Source organism: Piliocolobus tephrosceles, chromosome 2 (genome assembly GCF_002776525.5).
Source record: "Piliocolobus tephrosceles isolate RC106 chromosome 2, ASM277652v3, whole genome shotgun sequence".
In the NCBI taxonomy this organism is placed as follows: Eukaryota; Metazoa; Chordata; class Mammalia; order Primates; family Cercopithecidae; genus Piliocolobus; species Piliocolobus tephrosceles.
In genome coordinates this window covers 56,350,063-56,369,179 of record NC_045435.1, presented here as the reverse complement: position 1 = coordinate 56,369,179, position 19,117 = coordinate 56,350,063, and the positions used below count along the sequence as shown (strand labels likewise).

The following is a 19,117-nucleotide window of genomic DNA, read 5'->3' as shown; positions in this document are numbered from 1 at the left end:
GACTGGAGGTGCCAGCACCTGAATGTAGTGACTGGTCCTGGGACTAACCAGGAATACAGAACATGGGAATTTCAGACAGCCCATGCCCTCAAAACATTCCTCCTGAATACATGTTCAATGAGGGCTTCACCTTTCATGTAAAAAAAAAAAAAAAAGGTGACAATAAAAATATAATTCCATTTATTCACTTATTAAACATTATCTTTTGCTTGGGGTATTATACATTGTATTTATACAGATCTTATGTGAACATACATATCCTATTAATGTGCTTATATTTATTGAAATTACAGCTTATTGCTGTAAAATAACCTTATCCTCAAGGAAACATAGCCAACATCCTTATAGGAGGAAGTGCTAGTATAGGCTATTGGTGGTTTTACCAACTTAGATACCACGTGTGGCCTGGCCCCTTCCATGCCTGGAAACATTTTATGTCCCAGCGGGTTGGATTATTCAGGGAACTTGCTGGCTAGATATTGTGAAATGAAGTTTACTGAAAATAAACCAAGGATTAATTAGTATTTTAGCTAGAAGGAATCCTAAAGAATATTTGCAGCCATGCGCAGTGACTCACACCTGTAATCCCAGCACTTTGGGAGCCTGAGGTGGGCAGATCACATGAGGTCAGGAGTTCGAGATCAGCCTGGCCAACACGGTGAAACTGCGTCTCTACTAAAAATACAAAATTAACTGGGTGTGGTGGCGCATGCCTGTAGTCCCCGCTACTCAGGAGGCTGAGGCAGGAGAATCGCTTGAACCCTGGAGGTGGAGGTTGCAGTGCGCCGAGATCATGCCATAGCACTTCAGCCTGGGCGACAGAGCAAGACTCCATCTCAGAAACAAATACACAGAAAAAGAATATTTGCTTCGTCCTCCTTGAATAGGTCAGGAGGTGGATGCCCAGAGACGTTCAATGACTGGCTCAGGGCCACACAGAGCTCCAGAGCTAAACCCTGGATGAGCCATAGTCACAGGATGCTCATGCAGTGCTCTGGGGTTTTCCAATCTATTCCATAAAGAGATCGCATTTAAAAGTGTTTTTCTGGTTAGACGTAATTTTTGAAGCTGCACAGCATCCTCTGTTTCTCAAACGGCTTCATAAAATTTTCAAGGGAAAAAAGTTATTAATTTACATTTCATTTTTGTTTTAAAAATTAATTAAACTAATTTTAGAACAAGCATGACAGCAGTTTAACAGAGGAAATAGAGTGTCAGTACAATCATAAAACATAATCCCTGCCGAGTGATTAAGAAATAGGTATATACTACCTATGTCTATTCTGAAAGAATTCGAGATGCTTCTCTGGACAAAGCCCAGGCAAGAGAATTCAAACAAATGACACATGAGTTCCATCTTTATTTTCTTTAGCTTTTGTTTTGATTGGCAAAGGGGTAAGAGGGTAGCTGTGTGCATTCCTATGGTGAACCCATGCCTATAATCCTTTTGTTCTGATCATATTGGATCAGTATAAAGGATGCTGTGGTGGGAGGGTTGTCCATGCAAATAGTAGAATATAATACTTCTGTCTATATCTCTGCTCTAAAATGCATGGGAAATTCCTTTAATTGTGCTTTTTCTCATATTTTCTTTTTGCACTAAGGAAGATAGCAAAAATGTTTACACAGTTTTAATTCTTTAGCGTACAGAATGTAAGGGTAGAGTTAAAAATGCGTTCTTGGATTGTGATCTTTCTATCATTTTGAAGATACCTTTACCTGTGCTCTGCTTTTACTTTCCTCACCCACTCAAGTCCTTCCTACCACCGGCACCGTCCCTCCCCACCCCGAACAGGAGGCTGCATGCTTCAGAGGCAAGTTTTCTCCCTAAGATTAGTGGAGTTGGGCTCACGCATGAAAGGTCATCTGTCCAGAATTGAGTGAGCAACCCTTGTTGTCTTTGCCGAAGTAGTTTAATCCCCTGGATCTTTCTTTCATTTTCTCTATTGGGAAATAGACAAAAGACAGAAATCATTAGATTACATAATATAGCAGCCCTATATTAAGAGGCTTTCTTCCCTCTTGGTGATCAAACTACCAAAGGGGTAGTGTGGAGCTGAATGAAGACACCACCAGATTTCACAGTGTCACTGCTCTCATGCTTTCAACACCAGCCCTGGCCCGCCACCCGACAGCCACCTTCTGGCCCTGAGATGAGTGTGCTGGAGCTCTGTTAGAGGCCAAGGTCACACAGTTGCAGCCTGAGCCTTGGGTTTGTCCCGTGGCCTCAGACTACACCTCACACCAGTCACACTGCTGGTGTGTGACTTTGGTCCCAAGATGTCCAGGTGGGGTCTGGCAGTTCCATCTGACATCTCTTGTCTGCTCCAGGCACATGTCCTTTTGGAGGGCAGATTCACGGCACTGTCTGCAGACGGAGTGGTAGACTTTTCTCCAGGCATATCTTTGTGTAGCCCCTGCATGCTCTCTCACCCCTTCCCCCTCACCTGCGTGTCCTTTCGAGGCATCTTTTTGTTGCTCATCCATGGGTTGGAAATTGTGAAATCAAGGGGGAGGGTGGTATCTGTGTGGCATGGCTGGGATGGGGCCAGGAAACCCAGACCATGAAGCCCCCAAGGGAAATGCATGGGGTGGGAAACTCATCTCCAAAGTCACCCTGAGTACAGGAGACGTTGTTTCTCCCAGAGACACTGGAGCAGGGAGGCTGCAGCCCCGAAGCCCAAACTGGAGCCTAGGTCTTCTTTCCTGCTGTAGGACAGGATGTGGAGAATGGAGAGACATGGGAGAAAGCCTAAACCCACAGGAGACATGTGGCATGCGGAACTTTCCCAAGCCTTGGGCCCCTGCTTTCATCACTACCCCTGCTCCCCTGAGAGCCTCCGTGGACACACATACTGTTGCTTTCCCTGTCTCTGTGGACCGAGACACGGATGTGCTGTGGTTCTTCCTTTTACTTGCTTTGTTTTAAGCCATCATTCCTTCTTGGTTAGTGGTAGACTTTTTTGTTTCGTTCTTATTTTTAATGTGTTCCCCCATTGCAGGTCAATTGTCTCCTCCAGCACAACCACATTCAGTTTGATTTGAAGGTATCTGGTCACCTTGATTGCTGAAGCCCACTTTGGCCGGTGATCCAGCAGCGTTGCCTCATCTCTGATCCTTCCTTCCATGTTTTGTCCTTGAGTGTTGGTCTCTGGACTTCTCTGTGGCCCACAAGATGCAAGTGCCATGACTAACGTACTTCGTTTTACTCCCAACTAGCTTCCTCCCACTCCGGATTCTGAGAACGCCACCGAGGTGTGTTGCCTGCCTATATTTGTAGTGCCAGTGCCAGCAAATAATGGGTGCCTCTCGGTTGTCCTGGTTGGGTGTCTGAATTGTTGTGACAAAAAGTCTGTCCCAGTGGTAGATGTAGGAGGGAGGTCTCTAGGCTGGCTCCAAACAGATCATTGCTGTCGTGGATGTGGCTCTCAGTGTAGAAAGAAAGTCCTGAGGAGCTGGATCCAAACTGAGCATCCTCCAGGTGCCAGGACATGGTTTTTTGAAAGTTCTCACTCAGAACCATCTTAATCATGAGATGTTTAGTTGAGACATGTGAGGATGTTTGTATAACAGTTTCTGCTGTTATAGAAAATTGACTTTGGGTCCTGTGCAGAGACCATGCAGTTTTGAAGTTATTCTAAATTAGTAATAAAGAATATTTATAACTGTAGAAAAAGCTGCTAATAAACTTGAAATTTTAGAATGCACTTTTAAAAATCTTTTTATTTTTTGAGACAAAGTCCTGCTGTCTCCCAGGCTGGAGTGCAATGGCACAACCTTGGCTCACTGCAACCTCTGCCTCCTGGGTTCAAGTGAATTTCCTGCCTCAGCCTCCTGAGTAGCTGGGATTACAGGCATGTGCAATAACGCTCGGCTAATTTTCATATTTTTAGTAGAGATGGGGTTTCCCCATGTTGGCCAGCCTGGTCTCAAACTCCTGACCTCAGGTGATCCACCCGCCTCAGCCTCTGAAAGTGCTAGAATTACAGGCATAAGCCTCTGCGCCCAGCCTACGATGCAGTTAAAAAATAAAAATAAAAATCTATCCTTCTTGCTACTAACTAAACTCACTAAATGAGAGACTAACATTTCCTAAGGTATGTAAGATCATAGAGAAGCTTTTTGGGGAGACATATTTCCAAGTATCAAAATTTAATTTCAGAAACTATTCCAAAATCATAGTAGTTCAAGCTAGAATGAAGTATACTTCATTTGAAAGAAGTCTTAAAAATGAAACATGAACAAATGATTGAATAGCGAAGTTGCAGTGTCTGTGTTTTCTAATGATCAGTGTTTAATATCCTAATCGGAGCTCCTCATTCTGTTAACAGTTTTGTTACAAGACTTGTGCACTCGTGGGGCGGGGAGAGCCATGGTCCCATGTCTGTGTCTGCTCAGAGGCGTGTGTCTTGATGTCCTTATGCATGTGCTGTGCAATGATGCATGTATGAATCATAAGGACCTGCCCGATTGAGTCTTGAATTACAACCCTTTTTGGGTTAATGTCACAGCATATAATATAGAACTTCTTCTTCATGGTCTTTGCAATAAATTATGTTGGCCAGAAAGTCATATGTCTGCCCATTTTAAACAGTGCACTAGGGTCGGGGGTATGGGACAGTCGTTAAGCAGCATCTAAAGTAATCAAGCATGGATATTCGGGGGAAAAACAAAAATCCAGACCTATTCTCCTTTTGTGTAACTCTTGTCTATATATGAACCCTCAACGTATTTTATATGTGACTGATGCTGCAGATGGTAGTGTCTCCTTAGTGTTGTACTTAAAATGGAATTTCTGCATGCCTAGCAGGAGCTTGAACCAAGTCCACCCCTGCGGCAGCTGGAAGACCATAAAAGGGTACGTAGTCTTGAGTCTTGGGTATTGGGAGCTAATGATCAATGACCATCACACCTCCATCAACCACACACTGTGATTGAGAGGCAGCTTTTGTTGTTGATATTGTTAAAGCACTAATTGACTCAAGAGCAATCACAGCCATGTATATAAATGAAACTAAATAGTGGTTCTGCCCGTTGTCTACCTGATCAGAGCACTGTAACCAGCTGGCCTCCCAATAATGACCAATTAAGCTTTTCATGTCCTTTTTTCTTTTCTGTGGTGGCTTTCTATTTAGGTGAAATGTTAAAAAAAAAAAAAAAGAAAAAAACTGTAATGGCTGACGACCATTATAGATAATTTATAATAACAATAATGGAAAAAAGGTCATAATTATATTACCTAGCCACAAGAGCCACTAATGTTTTTGTTATTTGCGTGGTTTTTTAGAGACAGATATTACTCTGTTGCTCAGGCTGGAATGTAGTGGTACAATCTCAACTCACTGCAGCCTCAACCTCCTAGGCTCAAGAGATCCTCCTGCCTCAGACTCCCAAGTCTCCCAAGTAGCTGGGACCATAGGCACCAATGCCCAGCTAGTTTTCTTTTTTTTTATTATTTTTGTGGAGACAGAGTCTTGCTATGTTTCCCAGGCAGGTCTCAAACTCCTGGGCTCAAGCAATCCCCTTGCCTTGGCCTCCCAAAGTGCTGGGATTACAGGTGTGTGCCACCATGCCCAGCCCCACTAATGTTTTAATATTTCCTTCTACCCATTTTTTTATACACATGAGCACATGTGCCAACAGACACAGGCACATTTGCATTGTCATTGGGATTATTCTAAGTATACAACTTTTGTACCCTGTTTTGTCATTTAATACCATATCTGAGCATTTGTTTTGAAAATCTTTGAAAGTTAACAGCTGCCTGAAGTTCCCCAAATTGACAGGTGGTTCATCATTTTTTTCCTTTGATGAAGAAATGAATGAATGTGTGCATCTTTGAATAAATTCCTAGAAGAGGAATTCCTTGGCCAAGGGGTAGATGTGTTCTTAAGGTGCTGATTGTGCCTTGCCAAACATTTCTAGAAGGTTGTATATATCCATGAGCATGCCAACAGCACTGATTTTCATGTTGCCCATTTTTGGGAAGATAACCAGATGTCCTGGTGACACAGGCTTCATCCTCATTTCACAAGTAGGACATTGAGATTCTGGGATGTTCAACATCTTGTCTAAGGTCACGGAGTTCAAAAATGACCTGTCATCCTGAAGACTGTCTTGGAACTATGATCATTGGTGTCTAGGAGAATTTTTCTATTATTTTTGTGGGTACATAGTAGGTGTATGTATTTATGGGGTACATGAGATGTTTTGACAGAGGCACACAATGTGAAATACTCACCATGGAGAATGGGGTATCCATCCCCTCCAGCATTTATCCTTTGAGTCGCAAACAATTCAGTTACACTCTTTAAGTTACTTTAAAATGTACAATTAAGTTATTGTTGACTGTAGTCACCCTATTGTGCTATGAAATAGCAGATCTTACTCATTTTTTTAACTTTTTTTTTTTTTTTTTTGGTACCCATTAACCTTCCCCACCTGCCACCTGTCTTGGAGAATTGATGCCTGAGATAAATGGAGAGCCAGAGGCACCTTTACTCTGCTCACACACCCAGGCCCCTGCCCAGTCCCACTGCATCCTAAATCCCTTTTGTTTTCTTGCTCTGATAGAGACATCACTTTGTGATTTCTCAGACTAGGACCAGAGAATAGCTCCAGGAAGTTGGCATTTCAGCAGAATTCAGGACGTGATGCTATAGTCCTTCTTCTCCAGCTTCCTGTATCTCCTGCATTTCATGGCCCAAGGCACCTTGCATTCTTCTATTTTCCATCCTTGCCTACCCTTTAGAATTGTCCTAGATCCTAGGAGTAGCTGGTAAACGCACACAGCTGTCCCTCGTGTCCTAAGCTCTCAGAGGACTTGGTATTGAATGCTGCCTATGCCCCTGAACTTTGTAATTAGAAACAGGTTCAAGTTTTGGGGTTTTCTTTTGCCAAGTACTAGCTGTGTGATTTTGAGCAAGTTAACCTCCCTATGCCTCAATTTCTTCTGCTGTAAAATGGGAGTGACAACAGTCCCCATACCTTAGGACACTGAGCTGTGCACATGAAGCACTTAGCACAGTGACTGGAATATGATAAGGGATATTAACTTGTAGATACCTTGTGGATTGAAACATTGAGGTGGTTTTGTAGACAACAAGAGGAGAAAGAAGGTATTTTAAAATCCAGGCACTACCCTCATGCTGACTAAGGTGTGAGAGGCTCACAGCTCACATGAGAGGGTGATCTTGCCTGAAGCACATGATCTTTAAGTGGCTGGAACCTGGGAAACCAAAAAGGTCAGTTCTTTCTCTCCTTTGTGTGTGGCAATGTTAACTCCTTAGTGCCTTGTTCAACACTGGCTCTCTTCCCACGCAGTTCCTTCACTTATTTAGTTCAATTGATATCAGTGGAACACATGTTGGTAGAGTGACCAGGTAGGAGCTTGGTTTCATTACTCCACATCACTAATCTACCAATTTTCATTGTTTTAATGTGACACTTATTACAAATGACTTTTTCTTTTCTCAATCTTAGGTAACAATGTGTGGGAATTTCTGACTGAGACAAACATCTGATATTTGTTTGCATACTGTAGGTGTAAACTGCTGGAAAAAAACTGGTATTATTTTTAAAAAGGGTTGCACAGCCAAATGTTAAAGCTGAAGAAGTGACGTTATTTGAGAAGTCATTTTTTTTTTTTCCTTCTCTGCAATCAGATTTCTCAGCCTGGTACATTGTGAACAGCTTAGTGCTGTTGAGTAATTTATATCAAGATGATTAGGAAGGCTTTTCTCTGCAGATTTTAATTTTTCTTAAATTAAACCACTGTCTCAGAAAAACAGAATTTTCCTTGAACCCGAGTTTTCACACTAGGGATTTGCATAACTTTTAATGATTCTTATCCATTTTTCCTTTCTATCCCCTCTTACCTATAATTCTCAGTCTTTATTCTTTCAAAAAAGGAATGAATCTCATCTGTTGTTTTTTTTTTAAAAAAAACCCTTGCTCTCTGGTTTTTCTTCCTTGCAGTTTAATTTTGTGTGTGTGTGTGTGTGTGTGTGTGTAGAGAAGGTGAGATGAATATCTGCCAAAAACCTTATAATTAAAAGCAAAAAAAGTTTGTGGGGTGGAATGTGTTCCCCCCCCCAGAATGAGCACATTTCATGATATTCTCTTATGGGGGAAAATGTACCATTTGATGCATCAGTTGCTATGGTAACTGCTAGGGTTTTTCTGTTGAAGGAGAGACAAAATGGTAATGTGAGATCCCTTTGTAACTTGAGTTTGGCATCCAGGCTGCATAAGTGTGGAGTTCCTGTTCCTGGCGTCCACGTGCTCCTTTCATCACCTCCTGCTTGCTTGATTGTAGACTGACCAGGGTCTTGCTGTTCACCCTCAAAACCATGAGAAGGGGGAGAAAAAAAAGCCGCCACCGGAAATTGAAAATCTAAGCAAGTCATTCTAGCTCCAAGTGGAATTGTGGTGCGCAGGCTCCAGTTGAGACCTCCTTAAGAGATGTGTGTTTGTTGACTGGTCACAGCCATACTGCCTTTGACTTGACCACTCAATCCTATGCACTTTCAGATTCCTGTTGCGATGGCTACGTTGGCTGTCTTCCCTGACTGCAGCTTACGGGTCTCAGCCCAGCCATCTAGCACTCAAACAATGTTCTCACAGTGCCAGAGGGGATCCAGTTAGAGACTTGGGATGGTCAACTGCCAATCACTCCTGTTGCTGGAACTCAAAGTCTGTGTTGTATTGAAAGAGAATCAAATAGATTCATTATGATATTTAAAAAGGGAAATCATATTTAATCTATCATATTCAACATATTTAATCTGTGATATTCAACATATTTAACCTGTCATATTCAACATGGAGACAACCTTTTCTTGCCCTCAATTCTTTCATCATAGGCATTCTTGAATGTAACTTTAAAACTTGTGCTTCTCTTATGAAGTCAGCCTTTTAAATCACTGTGTTCCCAGTGACTTCTCCAGAGAGTGCTCATGTGTTTACGCTGGTGCCTGACACTGGAATACCAGTAAAGTTGTATCTTTGTTCCAGAATGGGGTCTTCTAAGTCATTAAAGAATCTTGCACTGAAACTTTCTTCCCCACCTGTGAGCAGTTTGTTTTAAAAGTACTTAAAATATCACAAATAACTTACCCATTTGAAGCACTCTTGGAATTCTGAATTTACAGTCGGTCCAGTGAGAAATGAGTTTCATGAGCTGATAGAAGTTACCCTCCTTTGCCGAACTATGAAGAGAGACATATTTGTGGGTGGAATGGAAAGAGGAAATTTGGGATTTTTTTGTTTTCTGCACATTCATTTAAAAATCAGTCCCCTCCCGTCTCCCCTGTTTATCCCATCCCAATCTGTCCCTGGAATCTTTAATTAGCAGCATGAATTAACAGAGTAGATAAACCTTTTCTGGGACTTTCGGCGGTTTTGATGATTGACAGGAGCCAGGAGTTTCCTGCCTATCTCCTTTCTTCCTTGGTCCCCCACTTCTCCTAGGGTACCTCACATTTCCCAGGGTCCCCGCTTCAGTCTGCTTCCTCCCGTCTTGTTTTCCAACTGCCTCACTTGAAATCTCCAGACCTATTCTCAGAGCTTATTAACAAATCATTTTAAATTCTACTGACTCATGGTTCAGTTGCAGGTCTTTTCAAAAGAACTCTTGAGTCTCTGTTTTAGAGACCTGCTCCATTTCAACACTTTTCCTCTTGGCCAGACTTCTTTTCGCTCACCTCTCTTGATGATGTACCAGAGGAACTCCATGCCTTGCTACTTTCATACTGGAAAAGAGTCCAGGGAAAATTTTTACAGCCTTTGACTTTTAGAGCCTTCAGATTGGGAGGTGATCTTGGGGCCCCTTAGAAGCACCACTGAAGGTGTAGAGCTGAGAATGCAGAATGCATGCTGCCTCTGGTTACTGGCTTGCCAGCATCCCCCGTTATTACTGAACAATGGAGGTTTTTTAGGTTAGAGTAATTACAAAGAGTTACTATATCCCTGTTCAGGACTCTTTGATATTTATATTTTTAACAACTTTTATTATAGAAAAGTTGAAATCTGTATAAAAGGAGTCAGAAAGGTTTCAAAACCCCTCATTGATAACTCTGCTTCAACAGCAACTGTCAACTCATGCCCACTCTTGTCTCACTTATATCCCTTGCTGCTTCCCCTTCTCTCCTGTATTGTTTTGAAGAAGATTCCAGACAAAATGCCATTTTATCTATGTTGGTTTTTTTTATATATTTGATATCTACCACTCATGCCACTAATTTATTTCCTATAGCATTATGAAGTTTTTGTTGTTTTTGTCTTTTGTTTTTTAAAACATTTGGCCCATTGACTATTTTTGTAAGAAAGGCTTACTTTTGGCTTATTGTATCATCTTACTCTATTACTCTGAAATCTTAATATTTTTTTGGACCTTGGGAATAAACCTTGTGCTTGAAATAACATTTTTATATTGCTATGTGGAAGCTGACCTGTAAACATTTTCAATTTGTCTTAATTTTATCAACTTACCCCAAAGGGATTTTTGTTTGTTATTGTTAGTTGTCCTTCAAAATTACTGTTCTGTCTTATCATTGTGTGAGAGGGTACTTCAGTCAATCTTTTAGATTGCTACCACTTTTTAAAACACATCTGGTTCTCTGAGAAAATATTGAAGTTAACTTCAGAGTTTCTAAATGCTTCTATTAATAATTTATTTTTTCGCCAAGTGAAACTGGGCCAATTATAACTGAGTACCCCTGTGTGTTTTGAATATTCGTCACTCAGTTATGCATTAAATGCAGAACCTGATTTTATTATCCTGTTTGAATTAAGGGTGAGGCGCTCAGGCAAATTCTGGTCAACCGTTACTATGGAAACATCAGACCTTCGGGAAGAAGAGAGAGCCTTACCAGCTTTGGCAATGGCCCACTGTCACCAGGAGGACCCAGCAAGCCCGGGGGAGGAGGTAGGCTTTGTGGTGTAATTAGCTTCATGTGTGAATCAAGTGTGTTCTATGATAGCTGCATGTTTCCTCCTAACAGGTTGAAACGCTAACAACAGATGAATTTGTGTTGCAAGTGTATTTTTTAGCAACTTGTTTTGTCTTTGGTCTACCATCAAATTGATGTCTAAACATATTTTCCTGCAAACTAGCATTTCCCTGCAGCTAGATAGTGGCTAAGCCTTTTGCTCCTCCTTCCCATGCAGTGACCATCTTGGTGATATTTGAATGATTTGAGGGATTTGATTTTATTGCACTTTGTCCTGTGATTGTTAGGACTCTTGTCTTTCCATAAAATGATGAGGATATTGGCACCCAGGATACTGAAAGCTGCCGTTTATTATACATTGACTGAGTGCCAGGGGCTTTCCTAAGTGCATTGCATTCTTTATCTCCTTTTCTCCTCCCAGCTGCTCATCATGTGATAGGTACAGTCTATCCCAGTTCCACAGAGGAAATGGAAGCTTGTCAGTGGCTGGTCTGTAATTTCAGCCTGGTATATCTAATTCTAATGCCCATGCCGTGTACATCCACAAACTCCTATGGAAGTTTACAAAAAGCATCCCTGTACAGAAGTGCTTACTTTAAATCAGTTTAAGCACACTTACAAGTAAAAGATACAAAAACATGGAACTCAAAGGTGGGTCTTACCGAGTTTGTGTTTTTAGGCAGTGCTCAAAGCACAGATGTGAGTTGCCTGATTTCCTGTCTTATGGTGATGACTGTGGGGCAGCTTCAGATCCTTGGTGGGTTCCATGCATAGCACAGAAATACTCAGTGTACACTTAATTTGTCCTAGCACATGCTAAGGAGGAAGCTTGGATTTCTCCCTAAATGAAAACTGGAAGCGTAGCTGCCCAGTTCATGGAGCTATGCCGGCCTCAGTGAAGATGCAGTTCTCAAGGCATCCGAGAGGTGGGAACTTGGCCTTTCAAGTCCAAAAATCGATGCAGAGGCTCTTCACATAATCTCTCAAAACCATTCTCTTTACTTTCTGTAGTGAGGTCATTTAACAATTATGTGAAGCCCTTGGGGAGGCATCATGACAGGGATTTGGAAATGCACGACAGACTCCGCTCTGAGAAGCTGTAGCAGAGAGAATGTGCAACCCAGTTTCTACCTTGTGCTATAGATATAAGGGCAAGTCAAGGACAAGCAGCATAAAGGAGGTGACGCTGGAATTGAGTTCTGCAGGAAAGGACAGATAGACAATTTCCTGCTTTTTGAAGCTGATCAGCTCATTTCTCCATGTGCGTTCATGTTTTAGTTATTGCCAATAGTAATACAAGGCAAGTCCTTAAATATGTACCTTCCAAACACAGTCAGAATCCATTCTAAATGGATGATCCTCTCTTCTTAAGTATACTCATCTCCCCTGAAGTGCAGTGAGAACAGGAACTTTGTTTTGTTCACTCCCCCATCCCCAGCTCTTGGCTCCATGCCAAGCAGTGAGCAAACATTTGTTGAATGAATGAACCGATAAATTATGGAAAAGAGTAAGTTGGGGGTTAGAGTGGGCTTGTTAAAAAGAGAGCTAAAGTGATCATTATAGGCTAAGCTTCCTTAAGAGTGTTCTAAGAAGTGTTTGACTTTGGTTTGTTTCTGAAACCAGTTCTGAACTCTGCCACAAGTCCTTATGTTTAATGGAAGGGAGAGTCTTTGCTGGCTGGCTTTAGGTCCCTTGCTGAAAATGTATCATTCTTTTTGCATCTTACCTGTCTGAATTCAAACACCATCTCTGCTGCTGACAAGCTGGTGTCCTTGGACAAGCATCTTCATCTCTCTGTGTTAATACTCAGTACTTTCCTTGTGGGGTTAAAAGGGTTAAAGAGATGAACATGGGTAAAACATTTAGTGCATAAAGTGTTGGTGCGTAGTAAGTATGCAGCAAACATTAGCTGTTCTGATTATGCTTAGTAAAAAAATATTCCATCTTCCTAGGGGGAGGTTCCGGATCCAGCTCTATGAGCAGGGGTGAGATGAGTCTGGCCGAGGTTCAGTGTCACCTTGACAAGGAGGGGGCTTCCAATCTAGTTATCGACCTCATCATGAACGCATCCAGTGACCGAGTGTTCCATGAAAGCATTCTCCTGGCTATTGCCCTTCTGGAAGGAGGCAACACCACCATCCAGGTAGGAAGGCAGCTTGGCTGCTGGTGTGGCATCCCTGCTGAGCAGGAGGAGAGTCTGTTCTGGGAGCCAGATGCCTGGGTGGTACCAAGGCTTGTTTGGGAGACAGCTCATTCTGAGGGCACAAAATTCTGTTTTGAAAAATGAATTCTACTGGTATCCTGTTGTGATCATTTGGTCGTAAATCAGACTTGGTTCCAAAACATGAGTTACATTTGAAAATTGATAAAACACTGAGAATATGCAAAGGAAGTTGGCATAAGTTCTAGGACATAGTGGACACTCCATAAATGTTTGTTGAATGAGTAAATGATTGCATGAAGTTTATTTACAGTTTTTATCCAAGATTGCAGGGGATCTCATCACAGGATAACCAAAAGAGTTTGAACTGTGTGTGCTATTTAAAAGATTTAATTTTTATGTATCTGTAGATACTGCAGCTGTTGCTTACTAGAAGTTTCTCTACCTTTTAACTGAAAGTTTAATAAAGCCAAACCAATTTGAAATAATAGAGACACCAGGCTATGTTAGTCAGAAATGAATAGATGACTTTTTGAAAGGTAGATATGATACATATTTAAAACTAATAATAAAAACTCAAATTCTATTTCTAGTTCACTTTTTGTAGATGTCCTTAAAAAAACAATTTTCATGATTTTTTCTTCCACAACAGTCATCTTAGAACATGAATTTTAATAATACCTAAATAACATAACTTCTATATATGATTCCTTTAAATATTTTTAATACCTCCTTTATGCACTCTTCCTTCTTTGTTAGCTGTCTGAATAAGAGTTTTTTTTTTGGATGTGTATCTGTGTGCAGACTTGTGTACACATATACACACATATATATTTTGATAAAAGCTTTATAGAGATACAATACACATACCATAAAATTCATCCTGACATATATATTTGACCTGACATATTCTTGGCCTTGAATTGAAATTGAGAGTCTTGGTTAATGAAGTCTTGGTTCTTTGTGCAACTTTGAAGAGGGCGTTTCTTCCTGTGAGTCACTGTGCCCTGGGCCAGGGTGCCTGGCTTGGCAGGTGCAGCACAGGTGAGATTTCAGTCCCTGCTTGCTCCCCCAGCCAGCACCTTGTGCCTTGGCACAGCCTATGCAGCCAACTGTGGTGGCCCTTTTGTTTCACCTTCCAATCACTGCTTGCCCCAGTGTACACTTGCGAAGTTCATTATTGTGCATTGCACCAGGTTGGGGTTTGAGGCAATGAGTTAGGCACCTGGGCCAATGGCAAGGCCCACTGCTTGTCTAAGTTGTTACATGGGCACAAGTCATACATATTGGGATTGCTTTTTATTTTGTCATGTGTGTGTGGGTGGGTCCTGCAGTCCTTCTCATCATTGGAATGTTGCCCAGCCACTGCTGTTTTCTGGGCTCCTGTGTTGGGATGGAAGCAGAGCTGAAATGCTCCTTGTCTTAGAACCACATGATTTCCTGTGATTAGAGCAGTTGAACTGAATACTCACTGAGCCCTTTCTGCGATGGGACAATGGTTTCCAGACATGGGAGGCAATTCGTCTATGAGAATTTTCTCCAGGCATAGTCAAGTGTGGAAAATGAGGACAATGTGGTGAATTTTTCATAAACCAATGTATTCAGTTTGAAGACCTGGCCATTTTATTCTGAGATTATATCTCTCCAACCTTTATTCTTAGCCACAGTGTCTTCTTTAATGAAATGGTGTTGATTGTGGATCATAGATTTTTTTTTTTTTCTGTTGGCCAAATTAGAAGTTGGAAACTCTAGGTTGTTATTCCTTCCCTTCCTGAAATTTTAAAGCTTTACTAGTTTGAGAAATCCCAGAATCCCAGTCTTCAAGACATAGATGTGCACATAGGAAGCTATGTCTCAAGGATGACATTTAGTGCCCTCCATGAAGTATAAGTGATGCTGGGGAACCATCAAGGAAGAAGGACCAGCATTTCTCTGGGGAGTTTGCAGAAGGTCTGTGGATGAAATAGGCTTTCAAGGATGGGCATAGGACTGAAAGGGGGAAATTGGGCATGGACCTGGGGCATGAGGAATCTTTGTCATATTCCATGGAAGAGAAGGCCCAGAGGTGTGAGAGCAGCAGTTGGGTTTCCAGAACAGGGGTTAGGTCTTTCAGACCGAAGAGTGCTAGGTAGAAATGAAGGATTTTGCATTTGGAGTTGGGGTTTTGATTTTGCATTTGGAGTTGGGGTTTGTATGCAGCAGCAGTGCAGCCATCCAAGGGGCTTTGGAGCTGTAATGGAGGACTATACACCTGGCAGTATAGGACAGGTAAACTGAGGAAAGCATGGTCCCAAGGAGGCAGTCTAAGAATTAAAAAGTTAATGGGCAGTAATTTATGGAAGCTGATGAGAACCTGAACTTAAATCTCTGATAAAAGAGGTCATAACTTGGGACAGGATGTTTTCTCATAATGGCACAAGAGAGCTCTCTGGGTGCTGGAAGCATATTTGACCGTTTGTTTAGGTGGTGGTTACATGAATGTGCACATGTTTAAAACTCAGTGATCATGTCCTTTGCTGGGACACGGATGGAACTGGAGGCCATTATCCTTAGCAAAATCACACAGAAACAGAAAATCAAATACCGCACGTTCTCGGTTATAAGTGGGAGCTACATGATGGGAACACATGGACACTTAGAGGGGGAACAACACCCACTGGGGCCTTTTGGAAGGTGGAGGTGATGAGGAGGGAGAGGATGGAAAAAATAACTGATGGGTACTAGGTTTAATACCAGAGTGGTGAAGCAGTCTATATGATAAACCCCCGTGACACAAGCTTACATATGTAACCTGCAGTTGCATCCCTGAATTTAAAATAAAAGTTTAAAAAAGAAAAAAACCACAACTCAGTTGAGCCAGATGCTTAAAATTGGTGTGCTTTACTGTAGCTGTGTTATGTGTCAATCAACAAATAAAGGAGGGCAGGGAATGGGAGTCTGAACCTTGCTGGGACTAAAGGGGTGTGGGTGAGGGACAGGATATCATGAATAGAAACCCTGTCACTCCCTGCACCAGGCCCAGGCCTGGACCTGCTGATACTTGGCAAATGTTGGCTGAAATGGCACCTGATTAGACATGGGAGAGAAGTCAGAGGTCCCAGTCGGCTCTGGGCTTGGCATCGGGATGACCAGGAGCACAAAGGCACCATTAATTAAGTACTAACAATGAAGTACAGTGGCTGGTGGGGGCTGAGGGCTGCTGCACTGAGACTTCTGGGCAGACGATGTCTGTGGCTCTGGTGAGATGCCATGTTTCTCATGGAGCATGCTGATGGTGATGGCCAGGCACACACAAGCTGTTTTTCCTTCAAGTTCTTTATCTTGTAAGGTAATTATGAATATTAGTTTCATGTTTTCACACATTTATTACTCATACACCCAGGCTCCAGATGAAATGCCATGATGGAGTTAAAGCAGTTCAGCCATGTATGGAGTGGGGCTGTTTTCTCTTGGGGGTACTCAGGGGTGGTGCGGGGGGCCTGTGGGCCCATGCCAGGATGGAAGGGTGTGGCCCCGAGGGGCCGCACGCACATGCTGTTTTCTCCTTCCTGCTTCTGTGACCCCTGGGGGGCCCAGTCTAACCCCGTGTCTCATAGGAGGCCGATGGTTCCAGGAAAATGTCTTCTAGCCTAGACTTGACTTGTCAGAACCCCTTGGGCCCAAGCTTCTCTTTCTCTGGAGAAAATGATGTGGAACTAGGGTTGTGTCTGGGGCCAGTTAAGGACAGGAACCTTGAAGCCCCAGGAGGAGTGATTCAGAGTTTCATCTTGCTGTTGAGGAGTTGGTTCAGAGTAGTAAGTGGCCAACTGGGAAGTGAGCCTGACTTGGGCCAAGACCGCAATGCGGCAATTAATGATTGCTGAGATGCTGTGCTCCACCGAAGACACGGTGGGTTCTGGCCAGAGCTGGCGGAGCACAGTCACTTTCTGTTCAGTGTACCATGGAAGGTCTCAGGAAGGGAAATGGGTCTGTGGTCAGCTGGTCTTCTTGAGATCCGTGTTTCCTGATGACAGGTGGTAGAAAGGGGAATTGCAGGGAAGCAGGCAGGCCTACATGGTTCCAGAAATGTATAGTCTGCCCTCTGTGTTTGTCGGTTCTGCATCTGTGGATTCAACCATCTGCAGATTTAAAATATTTAGGGAAGACTGGGCACAGTGGCTCACACCTCTAATTCCAGAGCTTGGGGAAGCCGAGGCAGGTGGATCACTTGAGGCCAGGAGTTCGAGACCAGCCTGGCCAACATGGCAAAACCCCGATTCTACTAAAAACACAAAAATTAGCTGGGTGTGATGGTGCACGACTGTAATTGCAGCTACTCAGAAGGCTGAGGCACCAGAATTGCTTGAACTCAGGAGGTGGGGAAGGTTGCAGTGAGCCAAGATTGTGCCACTGTACTCCAACCTGGGCGACAGAGCAAGATTCTGTCTCAAAAAAATAAATAATAAAATAAAATATTTAGGGGAAAAAAACCAATAAAAATAATAATTCATCTGTAAAAAGATAATACATATATTTTAAAATGAAGCATTAACAAGTATTTCCCATCCCTGGGCTTTCCGTTCCCATGTCTGTAAAGTATAAGGCATAAATGGACTCCCAGATTCCCTGAAGCTGTGAAGCAGGACATTTCAGTGATCATTAGATACTTTTCCCCAGGGAGTCTTAGAACCCAGTGGTGATGGTCAGCTGATTCCATTTCTGAAGTCTTCCCTGGCTTGTGAAAATAATTATTAAAAATAATGGTGATTAGACAAACCATGGTACATTACATTGTGTTGGGCATTGTAAGTAATCTAGAGGTGATTCAAAGTATACACGAGGATGTGCCTAGGTTATATGTAAATACTACACCATTTTACATAAGAGAGCATCCCTGGATTTTGGCATCTGCAGAGGTCCTGAAAGCAGTCTTTCACAGATATCGAGGGACAACTTTATTGCCTGTCCGAGGACAGGCCTGCAAAAGAGCCCTTATGTTTAGCAGCACCTCCCCTCAGGATTCTGAACATGTTTCACATGGAGAAGAAAAGTGAGACCTGCTTTCAAGTCCACTTTTGTGTGAGATGAAGGAAGTTATCCCTGGGCTTCTGTTTCCATGTCTAGCATGTGTGAGGCATAAACAGACTCCCGGCTTCCCTGCAGCTTTGAGTCAGGACATTTCAACAATCATTAGATGTTTTCCCCAAGGAGTCTTAGAACCCAGTGGCAATGGTCAGCTGGTCTTATTTCTTAAGTCTTTCCTGGCTTGTGAAAATAATTATTAAAAACGATAGTGATTAAACAAACCATCATACATCTGTACAATGGAATAGTAGTCAGCAATGAAAAGGAATATATTGATGAGTGCAAGACATTGGATGTCTCTCAGAAGCATTATGCTGAGTGAAAAACATCAGTCTCGAAAGGTGACATACTATGTGGTTCCATTTCTATGACATTTTGAAGGGGGCAGAACTCTTAAGATGGAGAACACATTAGCATTTGCCAGGGCTAGGCAGTAGGGGAGAATTTTGCTATAAAGGAAGAGCACAGAGGCATATTTTGGGTGATGGAACCATTGTGTGTTCTGTTTTTAGTAGTAGTCACATGAATCCACATGTGTGTGAAGATTCATATAGCAGTACACCAAAGAAAGTCAATTTAGCTATATGATAATTTTATAAATTAAAAAAGTAAAAAACATATGATGATGATGATGATGAGAACCAACATTTATTAAGTGCTTATTATGTGCCAAGAATCATGCATAAGGACTTTCTATGTATCATCTCATTTAATCTTCACAGCCTCCCTCTGAAGTAAAGTACCATGATTATCCCTGTTTATAGATGAGGAAACCAAAACTCAAAAGAGTTAAGGAACTTACCCCAAATCATACAAGCACTAAGTAGCAGAGCTGGCCGGGCATGGTGGCTCATGCCTGTAATCCCAGCACTTTGGGAGGCGAGGCAGGTGGATCACTAGGTCAGGAGATCGAGACCATCGTGGCTAACATGGTAAAACT

The 19,117-nt window shown here is 42.3% G+C and overlaps 1 protein-coding gene across 6 annotated transcripts in view; it reads left to right on the top strand.

Annotated features, from left to right (window-relative positions):
* Positions 1–19,117, top strand: part of ITPR1 (inositol 1,4,5-trisphosphate receptor type 1) — a 355,793-nt gene that overhangs the window by 227,698 nt on the left and 108,978 nt on the right. For all 6 annotated transcript variants that reach the window (XM_023218580.1, XM_023218584.1, XM_023218583.1 and 3 more), the window contains 2 exons: positions 10,795–10,927; positions 12,905–13,095. In XM_023218580.1, the coding sequence (XP_023074348.1) occupies positions 10,795–10,927; positions 12,905–13,095 (324 nt within the window). The remainder of the gene's footprint in view (positions 1–10,794; positions 10,928–12,904; positions 13,096–19,117) is intronic.